At 41.4% G+C, this 12106-nt stretch overlaps 1 protein-coding gene across 11 annotated transcripts in view; it reads left to right on the top strand.

The window, feature by feature from the left end:
- Positions 1-12106, top strand: part of DCLK2 (doublecortin like kinase 2) — a 170615-nt gene that overhangs the window by 106213 nt on the left and 52296 nt on the right. For 8 of the 11 annotated variants that reach the window (XR_009534088.1, XR_009534091.1, XR_009534092.1 and 5 more), the window contains exons 4-6: positions 223-324; positions 1207-1257; positions 4884-4978. Coding sequence is in view for 7 of the 11 variants with exons in the window: in XM_060116201.1 (XP_059972184.1) it covers positions 223-324; positions 1207-1257; positions 4884-4978 (248 nt within the window). In the remaining 4 variants the exon portion in view is untranslated. The remainder of the gene's footprint in view (positions 1-222; positions 325-1206; positions 1258-4883; positions 4979-12106) is intronic. The other 3 variants (XR_009534089.1, XM_060116184.1, XM_060116193.1) reach the window with 1 other exon arrangement.

Genomic DNA, 12106 nt, shown 5'->3' on the forward strand with positions numbered 1-12106 from the left:
TCTGGAACAATGAGGTGAGTCGCAAGGTGTGAAGCCTAATTTAAGGTAACCTCAGGTGTGCTTTTGGGACAGTTGCTCTGTATATTAAAGTTGTTTAGCATTAATAGGAAGGATGATCAGGTAATGGTTCTAGGCAGTAAACCACTGTCACATGTGATCTGTGATCTTCCTTTGGTGAGAATTAAAACCAGATCCACTTAAAGCACTTTCCTTCCTTTCTAGAATGCCGCGTCTTGAAGTCGTCTTATTCTCGCTCCTCAGCTGTTAAGTATTCTGGATCCAAGAGCCCTGGGCCTTCTCGACGCAGCAAATCACCAGCTTCAGGTAGTTAAAGGGAAAGGAAATGGATAGTCACAAAAGGAGCAAATCATTCTTCAGTTTTCTTTAATATGAATTCGTAGTCTTTCCCATCCTTGTACGCAGCCAGGTTCCAGAATGACATGATTTTTAAATCCAGAAGTTTAAGTCTGTTTCTCAAAGTTATAATAGGTGTCCTAACCCTTGGTGTTGTTCTGACACATTTTCTCAAGAGCAATCTTGTCTAGATTCTTCTGGTATTTATGTAGAAGTGTTTCACATTTTGACCACTGTGTGCTGCATTTTTAATTTTGTGCTATAAGATTGTGGATATTTTCTTATCTTATTGGTTTAAAACATAAACATACACGCCTAACAGCAATGTATTTACTTGGTAAGTTTCCACAGGCTTTTCCACCATCGAGCAATTTAATAGGAGCAACGATTATTGTTAGAAAGTAGCGCTGCTTATTTCAGAGTCAGACTTACCTCTAAGTTTCTTTCAGATCTTGAGTCTATACATTTGTCATAATTTTGACAGCTTTTGACATTTTTAAAGAATTAAAATATCCCCTAAATCTTTATATATTGATTCTGTAAGGCTCGCTCCTAGTAGTTATAATTTTGCTGATATCATTTCCCATTAAGGAAAGGATTGTGAAAAAACTGTGATTTTACATGGGGTAAATCTAGGACATGTGAAAGTAGTATTAATAACAACTGTCTGAAGCATCAACCTTTTTATAAAATACCGAATTTGGGGGGTGTTCTACTTTTCTACTGCTTCTTCAGCACCTTTCCCACTTTCTCTAGGTTGGGTGGTTTTGCCCTTCTTTTTGTGTACACGTTTAGACCTGCTGAATAACCACTCTCCTTACTGTCTCCTTTGTTTATACTGAATGTGTCCAGTAAAGAGGGGTGGCCACTACTCCAGGGCCTACTCTACGGCCAAATCCCCAGGTGAGCCATGATTATTATGGCTTTGTCGCTCTGCTGGGTTTTTGTTTTCGTCTTTCGCCATATTTCTGTTTCCTTTTGCTCCATTTCCATGAATGCATCTGGCTTTTACCAGTGGACATCTGTGCAGTTATCAAGCGCTTCACAATGCTTCCGCCTCCCTTACTTGTTAGAGAGCCAGTCATCCTCAGAAGGTTGCCAGGTGCCTGTCTGTGTGCAGTCACGGTACACAGTGATGGAGGAGACACAGCGCTTCACGGGGTGTGTCTTCTAGTTAATTTGGGAGAATAGCCCGTTATTGAAAAAGGCTAAGGGTTGTTGGTAATATGAAAATGGCCACAGAAGCAATTATACTCTCCTCTCCTTCCTCCCCACCCTGGGGTTAATAGGCGCAACATCCTCTCTCTAAAATATCAGCGATGTGAATATTTTTAACTGAATGCATCGCTCTGATGTTAAGCTTATTTCAAATCATATTGTGCTTTCTGTAAAGTATCTCACATGCAGGGAAAGCTAATGTAACATGAAATTTGCATAAATACACTTCACTGAGTTTACCGTGTGGTAAATTAGACTTTTGTCAGGTTCTTAGCTTTTGTTTTGGTGATAGGTTTACAGATGCTTATCACGTAAGTAATATAAATAAAAGTGGGGAGAGTGGTTCAAGGATCAGGTATTAAAATTAATCTAATTTTGTCTGCCTGAGGTCTAAAGAGGGAAGTTAACATATTGAACTAAAAACATGTTTCATAGCCATACTTGTCTTGCAGACCAACTGCTTCATAACATAGTCTAATAAGTGTATAAATCTTTTTAACTAGAATTTGGAATGCTTAGAAATTGATTTGAGAAAATCTTAGGATTCCAGTACTCCAGATTTTCAACTGAGTCCATATTTGGGTTTGGGTTAATAAAGTTTATCTTAACTTATAAGTAAAAGTTGTGAGATGTAAATCGCGTTTCAGAGGGCAAATGGCTTCTTTATAAGAGATTAACTCAAAAGCATGTTCAGCACACACTGCAGTTATAGAAAATGGAGAGAGAGTTTTGTATTATTAAATGCCACAGTACACAGAAGTATAACTCGATTTTACGGACTGCTTTAGGTGTAGTATGCCTGTTACCATTTAGAACATTCCATAGGACTCACTGGAATTTCAAACAGAGCAAGTTACTTTGTAAATGTCATATTATACTTTTTCACTCTTGGGACAAAAGTGCTCCCATCAGTGAAGTCTTCTGGCTGACAAAATTCCTCAACAAAACTCTAAATTTATCTAAATAGCTAAATGATATGTAATAAACACATAGAAATTTATCTGGGTGATACAAGCAGGTAAACAGTTACCACAATTTGCATCTTAAAAAGTCTCGCTTCAGATTTCTAGCTTGTGAATCTGTCGTAGTCCACCAGGATAAAAAATGTTCAGAGCAAACACACAAGAAAGCCCCCAAGTTTATTGCTTACCTTACAGTTGAGGGCAAGGGCGGATAAGAGCCTTATTTGGGGAGAGAAAATCCAGGGTGCAGTGAAGGAGGGAGCACTGCGGAGACGCTGGGCGTTGCCCACCTTCCTGTTGGTAGCAGCAGTGTCGGGGGAGAGAGCACAGTGTGGCTCTGTCCCAGGCCCCACGTACCCTCCCAGAGACTGGAGAGATGTGCAGATAAATGGCATTAAGAACTTCTCACTAGACGACGATAGTTTAGAACCTTTCAAATGCTATCAGAAACTTAGAGGGCTATATATGGCTTAGTGTCTCTTTAGGGTGGGAGTTATTTGAGGGTAACTATGGACACGTAGTTACTGATACCAGTTCAATCCCTGGCAGTGAGTTTTGTTAAGAAATTATGTTTAGGCAGGAGGTGTGTTTTTAGGGAAATTGGTCTGCCACAGGGCTTACCATGTGCAGGAACCAATTTTTCTTCTTTCATCCCTTTTCTGTCACGGTTCCAGGGAAATCTTTGATATCAAAGTGGTTTCTGAATGTCAGTGAAAGGTAACAGCCCTTGGTGAGTAGGAACTGGTGACCTGAACAGGTTGCTGTGTGGAATGAAGGGGAAAAGGAGCCAAACTCAGTACCAGCTCACAGCAGGCTTACTAGTTCACTGCTCATGGTAATCTCTATTTTACGTGAATTCCTACCACCAGTTCCCTTTAAGGAGAATTTTTAAAAGAAAGAGCATTAATTGAAGTGTAACTTTATTGAAAAATAATCAGGGCTGTTGAATCCTCTTAAAAGTTTCTAATTAACTGTATAGTTACTTGTGTTGTACTTGTGCTCTAAATACCCACATACATTTGTTAAGAAAATCTAGATAACTGATAATGATTTATGACTGAGTGGTTTTAAACTAGAAAAATTCAAGTTTGGTAATATAAAAATAACTGGAAAATTTTTTCATCTTTGCTGAATTTTTACAAGGAGCAATACAATAAACATACATGACTGATTCATCTAATCACAAATACAGATCCAGAATTTGGCCTCCGTTCAAGGACTGGTGCTTACTTTTTTAAGTCACCTATTCAGGACCTTTATCTCTGCATTTTGCTTTTTATATTTATTAGCATCATTTAAAATAACAGTTGTCTCCTCCCTTGTATTAAAAAGATTTTTTAGAAAGGAAATGGACTTTGCTTCTCTTTCCATAGAGACGAATGCCGGTTTTCATCTGCTTGGGGCAGAAGCATTGAAGATTAATGATAAAAGGGGTTAAAGCACTCCTTAGAAGAGGAATATATATATATATGAATACCAGATGTTAACTAATAGTTTTGTGAAATTACAGCAGAAGTGGATCCCATTGGTATAATTAGGAATAAGCCTGAGTTATACTGAGATGTGTGACTAGCATTGTATAGTACAAAATCTGCAAACTGACCCTCCCCTTGAAACAGCCGTGCCCATACTCTTCCCTACCAAGTCTCTAAACTGAGCTTTCAACGTAGGAAGTGTATGGAAGTTTGGAGGAGGGTGTTCAAAAAACCAACAAGACTTGCTAAATAATGGGGAAATTAAGTTGAGAAGACAAGAAAATGGAAGGAATTAGAAATAGCTAGTCTAGATAATAAGAAATTGGCTTTCAAACAAATAAGTAGGTATTACAAGGAAAATGACCAGTAATTTTCTTTTTCCATTAAGGATATACTTAGAAAATGTGTTAGAATCATGGTGGAATTGATTTGGGAGAGCCACAAGAACGTCTTGGTTATTCAGGTTGGTGTATACTAAGACACTGGATATTGGAGTAGTTTATAGGACAACCTTCAGAGTAGACCATTACAAATATAACAGCCATGCATTTCTCTACCCTTGATGGCAGGCAGGGTATATGGACAAGTTGTTGCTCACATCTCTAACTCCATAACGTTTTATATATTTGTTTATGTCACTGTTGGAAAACTATTATTGAAAATAATTCTAGTTTCACTGCTTATTTGTCTGATACTTTGTCTGTAATGCAGTAAGACACATTATTTTTGCTTTTTGCTGATTTACCGTCTGCTTTGAGCTTTGAATGAATCGAAGCTCCACTGGAGCTATACTGGGCATATGCTTAGTGTTTTTACACAATCTGGTGGTTCTGGGTTTTAATGACCTCTGTCTCCTTTGTTGTCTCATGATCAGTTAATGGAACTCCCAGCAGCCAGCTTTCCACTCCTAAATCTACGAAATCCTCCAGTTCCTCTCCAACTAGCCCAGGAAGTTTCAGAGGATTAAAGGTATGAAATAGGATATGTGGCATATTTGTGTGATTTTGTTATTTTGAGGTGCATAGTTTAGTTACCTTGTTCAGGGGCTTGGGTGCAGTAACAAATCATAAAGGAAAGAGTTTAGGATTTGGAGCCAGGAAGACCTGGCTTTGAATCTTGTGTCCTTTTTCATCTTGTCATTTGGGCCAATTCACTTAACTCTTCTGAGCTAAAGTGTTCCCATCTCTTAAATGGGAATATAAAGTTGTGATTAGGGATGAACATAATGTGGTTTTATATAAATAAATAGCAGTTTTCCTATTATTATCAAAATGATTTACAATGGCAAAGCCTTGGAGAACACCATGATTCTTTTTTAAAATGTCATTTAAAATCATGATTTTAATATCGTTAACATAATTTGACTGTGTGAAAGTCTAAAACAGAGTGAAATTCTAGCATAATACTTATATACACAAGTTAGTAACACAAAAATATGTTCATTTTGGTGAAGAACTTAGGAATAAATCTTAAGTTTTGACTGTGGTGTCCTAAAAATATAAACAGTAACTTAACATGATTAAGCAGTTGGTTTAATATGCATTTTATCTAATAGTGAAGGAGGAGAAGGAATGATGAGCAAAACCAAATTTGCAGGATTTCCACAAGTTTAATTTGATTTAGTAGCCCTCAATAATTTAAGTTTATAAGAGGAAATTTGCCTGGTAAAATAGCAGTACATGATTTTTCTTAAAGATTGAAAGTGTCCTTTTGTAGAAACAATCAAATTGTCTGTATGGTAATGTACTTTAGGAAGATGGAAGTGTACACAGTGCCATGATGTACATGCGTATTAACTTTCATTCTCTTGGAGTGTTTAACATCGGATGCACCTTTGTTAGGAATACATTCTTGAAAGTTGGTTGCCCCAACACTTCAGATATCGTCCGAGTGGTTTTCTTTACTTTAAGGATGCTGAAAAACATTTTTCACTGATAAAGTGAAAGGTAAAAGCCCCAGCACGCCTGGTGAATGTAGGGTGGGAACCTGCTGGGCTGGCAGGGCGGTGGGCCTGCGGGTCCTCACTGCCTGCAGGGCTCTGTTCTCCACCTGACACTCAGGTGTGCTTGTCCTGTCCTGAGAATATTGTATCTACCTCAGAGTGAACTGCATGGTTCTTGTCTGAGTGCCTGACCTCAAAAAGAGAAGTTTCTTCTGGAAAAGGACAGATCAGATTGTCTGTTTTTGTGCCTGCTTGCTTATGTATGTTGGCAGAATTTGGACTGAGACGAATAGTCAGTTTGGGATTGGGAACACATAAGCTCTCAGTAACCTCTACGTACTGGAAGTTCCTTATATTTATCAAAAGAACTGGCCATTTTCTGAAGTGCTAAATTGGCTTAGGTCAGTGTATAATATGATTTCAGTGGAATTTTTTTTAAGATTTATGTATTATTATTTTTATTTATTTTTGGCTGTGTTGGGTCTTAGTTGTGGCACGCGGGGTGCACGGGCTTCTCTTTTCTAGTTGTGGCACACAGGCTCCGGGGCGCATGGGCTGTGTAGTTGTGACACATGGGCTTAGTTGCTCCGTGGCATGTGGGATCTTAGTTCCCTGACCAGGGATCAAACCCACGTCCCCTGCGTTGTAAGGTGGATTCTTTACCACTGGACCATGAGGGAAGTCCCTCAGTGGAATTCTTAAATGTCAACCCCAAAAGAAAAGTTATATCCATTAAAAATCACTCATGTAGTTATTTTCAGCTTTTCTTTCCCAACTTATTTTCTCCAGAATAGATTGGAGATGCTCTCTTTTTAATCCGGGTAACTTTCAAGAGAACTAGAGTAAGGATCAAGTTGATTCACCTCTTTTCCAGTTCCAGTTCTTTCATCCTTTGTTAAAACTAAAGCAGGGGGCTTCCCTGGTGGTGCAGTGGTTGAGAGTCCGCCTGCCGATGCAGGGGGCACGGGTTCGTGCCCCGGTCTGGGAAGATCCCACATGCCGCGGAGCGGCTGGGCCCGTGAGCCATGGCCGCTGAGCCTGCGTGTCCGGAGCCTGTGCTCCGCAACGGGAGACACCACAACAGTGAGAGGCCCATGTACCGCAAAAAAAAAAAAAAAAAAAAAAACCAAAAAAACTAAAGCAAGTTGTTCCGAGTGCTGGTAATTGTCAACCTAGGGCAAACCTAACCTAAGGTTTGCAGTGATCCACCTGCAAAGGTCACTTGTATTTCTCCCTCAGGCTGTTGCTGTAGGCAGGGCTGCTCTGATCCTTGACCTAGGACTGCGTGTGGCCATCCCAGAAGGTACCTTACCCAGGGTCTTGGTCATTTCCCCTTTTTTTTGTTATCCATTGGTAACCTGGTCTCCCATCTTTCTTCCCAGTCCATCTTCAGCTCTCAGCCCAAGATTGTCCTTTTTTGTTGTTGCCACTGGGTCAATTGGTGCTGCTTAATGCTCTGAGTACAGACCCATTCCTTCATGTATGCGCACAGACTTGCAGGAGATCACCCACAGATGCGGAAGTCTGGAGTGAAGAGGCATGGGATTTTTAAAACATGCTAATAAGTTGTGTTATTGCAGAGACATTAGATAAAATTGTTCTCACTACACTAGGTGTATCTTAATTATTAGAGTAACCCCAGCATTTAGCACACACAGTTCCATGGCACATGGTAAGTGCTCAAGGATCACTTATTGATGCAGAAGTAAATGAAGTAGTTTAGGGAAATGCTGATTCCTGGTCAAGAGTGAAGATCAGATTACCGGTAAGATAAAGAGTGGTGGTTCTTCCATGACCTCCCACCCCGTCCTTTCTCCTCTGCCACACCTGGGGCTTGGCTAACAGCTGTGAGACCTCCTCTTGAGTTTTCTTTTGATCATCTGTAAAATAAGGATGTTTGACCTTAGATAACTTCTAGAGTGCTAAGTTAGAGTTCTTTTAAGTTGCCCCAAAATCTGTCTAGGAAGCTGGGGAGTCTATTTCTCTTCCACTCAGTTTAAAGCTGATGCAGAATCACTGAATCTTACATTAAATATTCTCAGCTAAACAAGTCTCTGCCACACCCATCAGCTGTTTGGACACAAAGCTAAATACCTCTAACCCCTGCCTGTTCCCAGGGGTCATACTTTGTGGACATTTCATCTCATCACAGTTCCCCACAGGCCATGGTGTGTATTGTCCTTGGAATGAAAACCTGCCTTTGAAATACTGCAGCTTAGTTTTCCTCTTCACTGTACAAAATACCGTAATTTCGATGTCATTGTAGAGCTCTAGTCAGCATCTGTCCACGTTTGCCTTATTTTCTCTATTCAGTGACATTACAAATGGAGAATTACAGATAATTACCATGTGTTAGTGCTATGCTTTTTCCTTCCCTTCATTTAAAATAGCTTATTAAGATCAATTAAGAGGAGATGTCTGACAATGGAGAGCTGTTTTTCATGGGCAGGAACTCTTTACCACTATTTATCCTACTTAGATGCTTTCATGGCTTTGGGGATAGTCTTTTCCCAGAGAATCAGGGAACTGACAAAAGCAAGCAAACCAAGCCAGGACAACGTGTGCAGGAGTTAGCACTCACATCACTCTGTATCCCAGGACACAGTTTTTGGCAGATAGCTTTTTTTTCTCTACTATCTGGGTTTTACTTACTAGGGAATTAAGCAAAATTAAGTCAAAGGTAAGCAGAATTTGATATCCTGTCAGTTTTTCCCCCCTTTGTGCCAGTTTCTGGGAACCATTTTGTGTTTGGGTGGAGACACTGAAAGAACTGAAAATGGAAATAGCAACGTTGTGATGTTTAATCTCTGACCCAGAGCACCGTTTTTGTTTGCTCCTTGAAGAAGACAGGAATTCAGAAGCAGTTCCCCCTCTGCCACAAAAAGCCCTCATTGTTTTCTCGATAGTACTCTTGTGAAGAAGACAACTGTGCTCCATTCATACCTGTTCATAGAAGGTCAAGCTCTCTAAGGGGCTGGACCAAAGGCAGGAGAAGAAGCAAAGCTTTCCTCAAATTGGGAATGTTTTTTGCAAGGTGGGGTGTTAAGAAATAGTGTGGCAGGGCAGAAATAGAGACACAGATGTAGTGAACAAACTTATGGACGCCGAGGGGGGAAAGCAGAGGCGGGCGGGGGTGGTGGTGTGATGAATTGGGAGATTGGGACTGACATGTATACACTGATGGGTATAAAATGGATGACTAATAAGAACCTGCTGTATAAAAAAATAAATAAAAGAAAATTTTAAAAAAAAGGAAAAAGTGTGGCGACCAAGTAATTAAGGTTCTTTAAACCTAAAACCAAAAGATGTTAGGACAACTGAGAGTTAGTTGTCCCTCAATTATAACTCTTTGGTTTTGCTAGACAGTTACCTAAAACCATAGAATGTGGAAACTGGAAGTGGCCTCAGATCTTTTAGTTTGTCTTCATTGTATAGATGGAGAATCTGAGGTGCACTCAAATCTCTCCCTCTGTTACAGTTTCTCATCTTGGACTTTCTTTTATTATTATTTTAATTTTTTTTTTTGCTTTAAAACGAGTGTGATGCCATATCAAGTCAATGTTATTCTCTCACCGTGTACTCTGTAAGAGGTGGGTGTGGGTGTGTATTTGGCCAGCATTTGAGTATATGCTAAAGTAGTATGATCAGTATTCACAGCAGCTTTTTAGGAAATATGAAAAAAACATTGTACTGGTCATGATGGTGACATGGTATAGTCAGCTGCCTTTTAAGAGGTCCTATCTGTTCACTGTTAAGTGATTTTTAAAAATAATAACCTGTTTCCCTGACTAGCTTAAAGATGGATTTCAGATGGTTTTGGATGCAGTTAGGTTATGCTATTTGGACGATAAACTCACCTTGACCTAAAAAAAAAAGAATTTGAGGTGCAGAGATGTGAAGTGAGTGGCTCTAGGTCCCAGTGGCCAGTTGGGATCTCTGACCCTTTCACAGTCTCCGTCTCTAACTTTTGACCTTCCCCCATCCCTAGTGGGCCTGCTTCAGTGACCCCAACAAAGGCACCCCTTGGAAAAGCTGTGCTGTGTAGGCCTTTTAGGAGGGTGAGTGCCTGGCTTTAGATACGCACAAATGCTCTGAATAAAAACAGGTTGTGAGGGGCTTCCCTGGTGGCTCAGTGGTTGGGAGTCCGCCTGCCGATGCAGGGGACGCGGGTTCATGCCCTGGTCCGGGAGGATCCCACGTGCCGCGGAGCAGCTGGGCCCGTGAGCCATGGCCGCTGAGCCTGCGCGTCTGGAGCCTGTGCTCTGCAACGGGAGAGGCCACAGCAGTAAGAGGCCCGCGTACCGCAAAAAAAGCAAAAAAACAAAACGGGTTGTGAGACTGGGAAAGGAATAAGGAGAGGGGAGGGTTGGGAAAAGGGAGAGGTGATCCTGGGGTAGGGGAGGGGGGAAAGGCCAGAGGAAGGGTGAGGAAGACAGAGAAGAACTCCTGTTGGCAGCTCTTCCTGGGAGGCTTGGTGTAAGAGATTGTTCATTGTATCTAATGGGGATTCTTTTCAAGTGAAATGGTTACACTGTGTGACCAGCAGTTTTACTTTAGTGGGTCAGCTTTAGTAAAATGACAGAGTTCACAATGGGTTAGGGTTATTGGGTTTGTTTGTTTGTTTGGGTTTTTTTGGAAGCCAGCAATGGAGCAAAGTATGGTCAAGACTGGCACAGGTTGGAAACAGACTGTGTAGTCCTGCCCCAGCAGGTGCATGGGTACCTCGACCTGGGATAATGTTCCATAGTGGGCCTGTGATGGAGGCCACCTTGTGAGCACACTGGCATGACTGGGATTTGCAAGCAGAGTGCACGCTCATAACTGCTACTAGCCCCCAAAGACACAGTGAGAAAGCCGGGCAAGTCTGTTATACAGAATACTGGAACTACATAGTCAGACCAAAAATTAGTAAAATGAGTTGCTAGGGCTACCCACTGGGCTTCTTCCCTAGAACCTAGTGCCTAGGTATGAGAAGTTGGCTTTGCTTTTGTACAAGTTTTAGGAATCCGGCTTTTCTAAAAGACAGGACCACTCGTGGTGATAGTCATGTGGGGAGGAGGTGTTTTTGCAGCTGTTTCCACCACTGTGGACCAGGCTACCCACCAGGCCAGGCAGACGGGGAGCCAAAGGCCTTGAGGTAAGGCCAGCTCATGCCAGGTTGTACTAGGCCTGTGTCAGGAAGAACTCTTGTTTATTTTCCTTTTATTCTCCTTACTTATTAAAATTTTCTGTGAATGTTCCAATCTGTCCCAGTTAAGATAAGGGACCCATTTAGACCAGAGGATGAAGGCAGAGATGGCACCCGCTAGTGTGCAGTTACATAGAAAGAGAGGCTCAGAGAAGGGAGAAGCCCAGAGGCCCCTGCTCTGAGATGGACACAAGATGGTGCAGTGATTCAGGGTGTGAGCTCGGAAACCGGAGTGTCTGGGTTTCATCTTGGCTACTCACTAGCTGTGTGGCCTTGGGCAACTCACATCACCGTTATCTGTAAAAAAGGGGATTCCTAGGACCTACTGCACAGGGTTGAGATCAACTGATTAAATATAAAGAAAGGACTTAGAATAGCTTTGTTACTCTATTATTCTATTGTTAGTCTTTTATATTCTATTTGTATTACAGTAAGCATTGGGATTTCCAGGTTCAGTTTTCACATGAGGGAAGTTTCACTTAGGAAAAAAAAATGATATGCAGTAGTGTAGGAGAAGGAAAGAGAAAGTGAGAGAAGTCAGACTCCAGATATTATTACCTTCTCTGCTTTTCTGTTATGACTTTCCCTCCGAGCTCTACCCTTCGTCTTTGTTTTCCTGCCCTCTCTACATTTTCCAACCCTATTAGTAATCTACAGGTAATTCTGTTAGTAACAAGCTATCCCCAAATTTAGCAGCTTAAAACAGCAATAAAAAATTATTTTCTTGGGCTTCCCTGGTGGCGCAGTGGTTGAGAGTCCGCCTGCCAATGCAGGGGACACGGGTTCGTGCCCCAGTCCAGGAAGATCCCACATGCTGCGGAGCGGCTGGGCCTGTGAGCCATGGCCGCTGAGCCTGCACGTCCGGAGCCTGTGCTCCGCAACAGGAGAGGCCACAACAGTAAGAGGCCCGCGTACCGCAAAAAAAAAAAAAAAAAAAAAATTCTCCCACAGTTCTTGTGGGTCAGGA

This window comes from Mesoplodon densirostris, chromosome 1 (genome assembly GCF_025265405.1).
Source record: "Mesoplodon densirostris isolate mMesDen1 chromosome 1, mMesDen1 primary haplotype, whole genome shotgun sequence".
In the NCBI taxonomy this organism is placed as follows: Eukaryota; Metazoa; Chordata; class Mammalia; order Artiodactyla; family Ziphiidae; genus Mesoplodon; species Mesoplodon densirostris.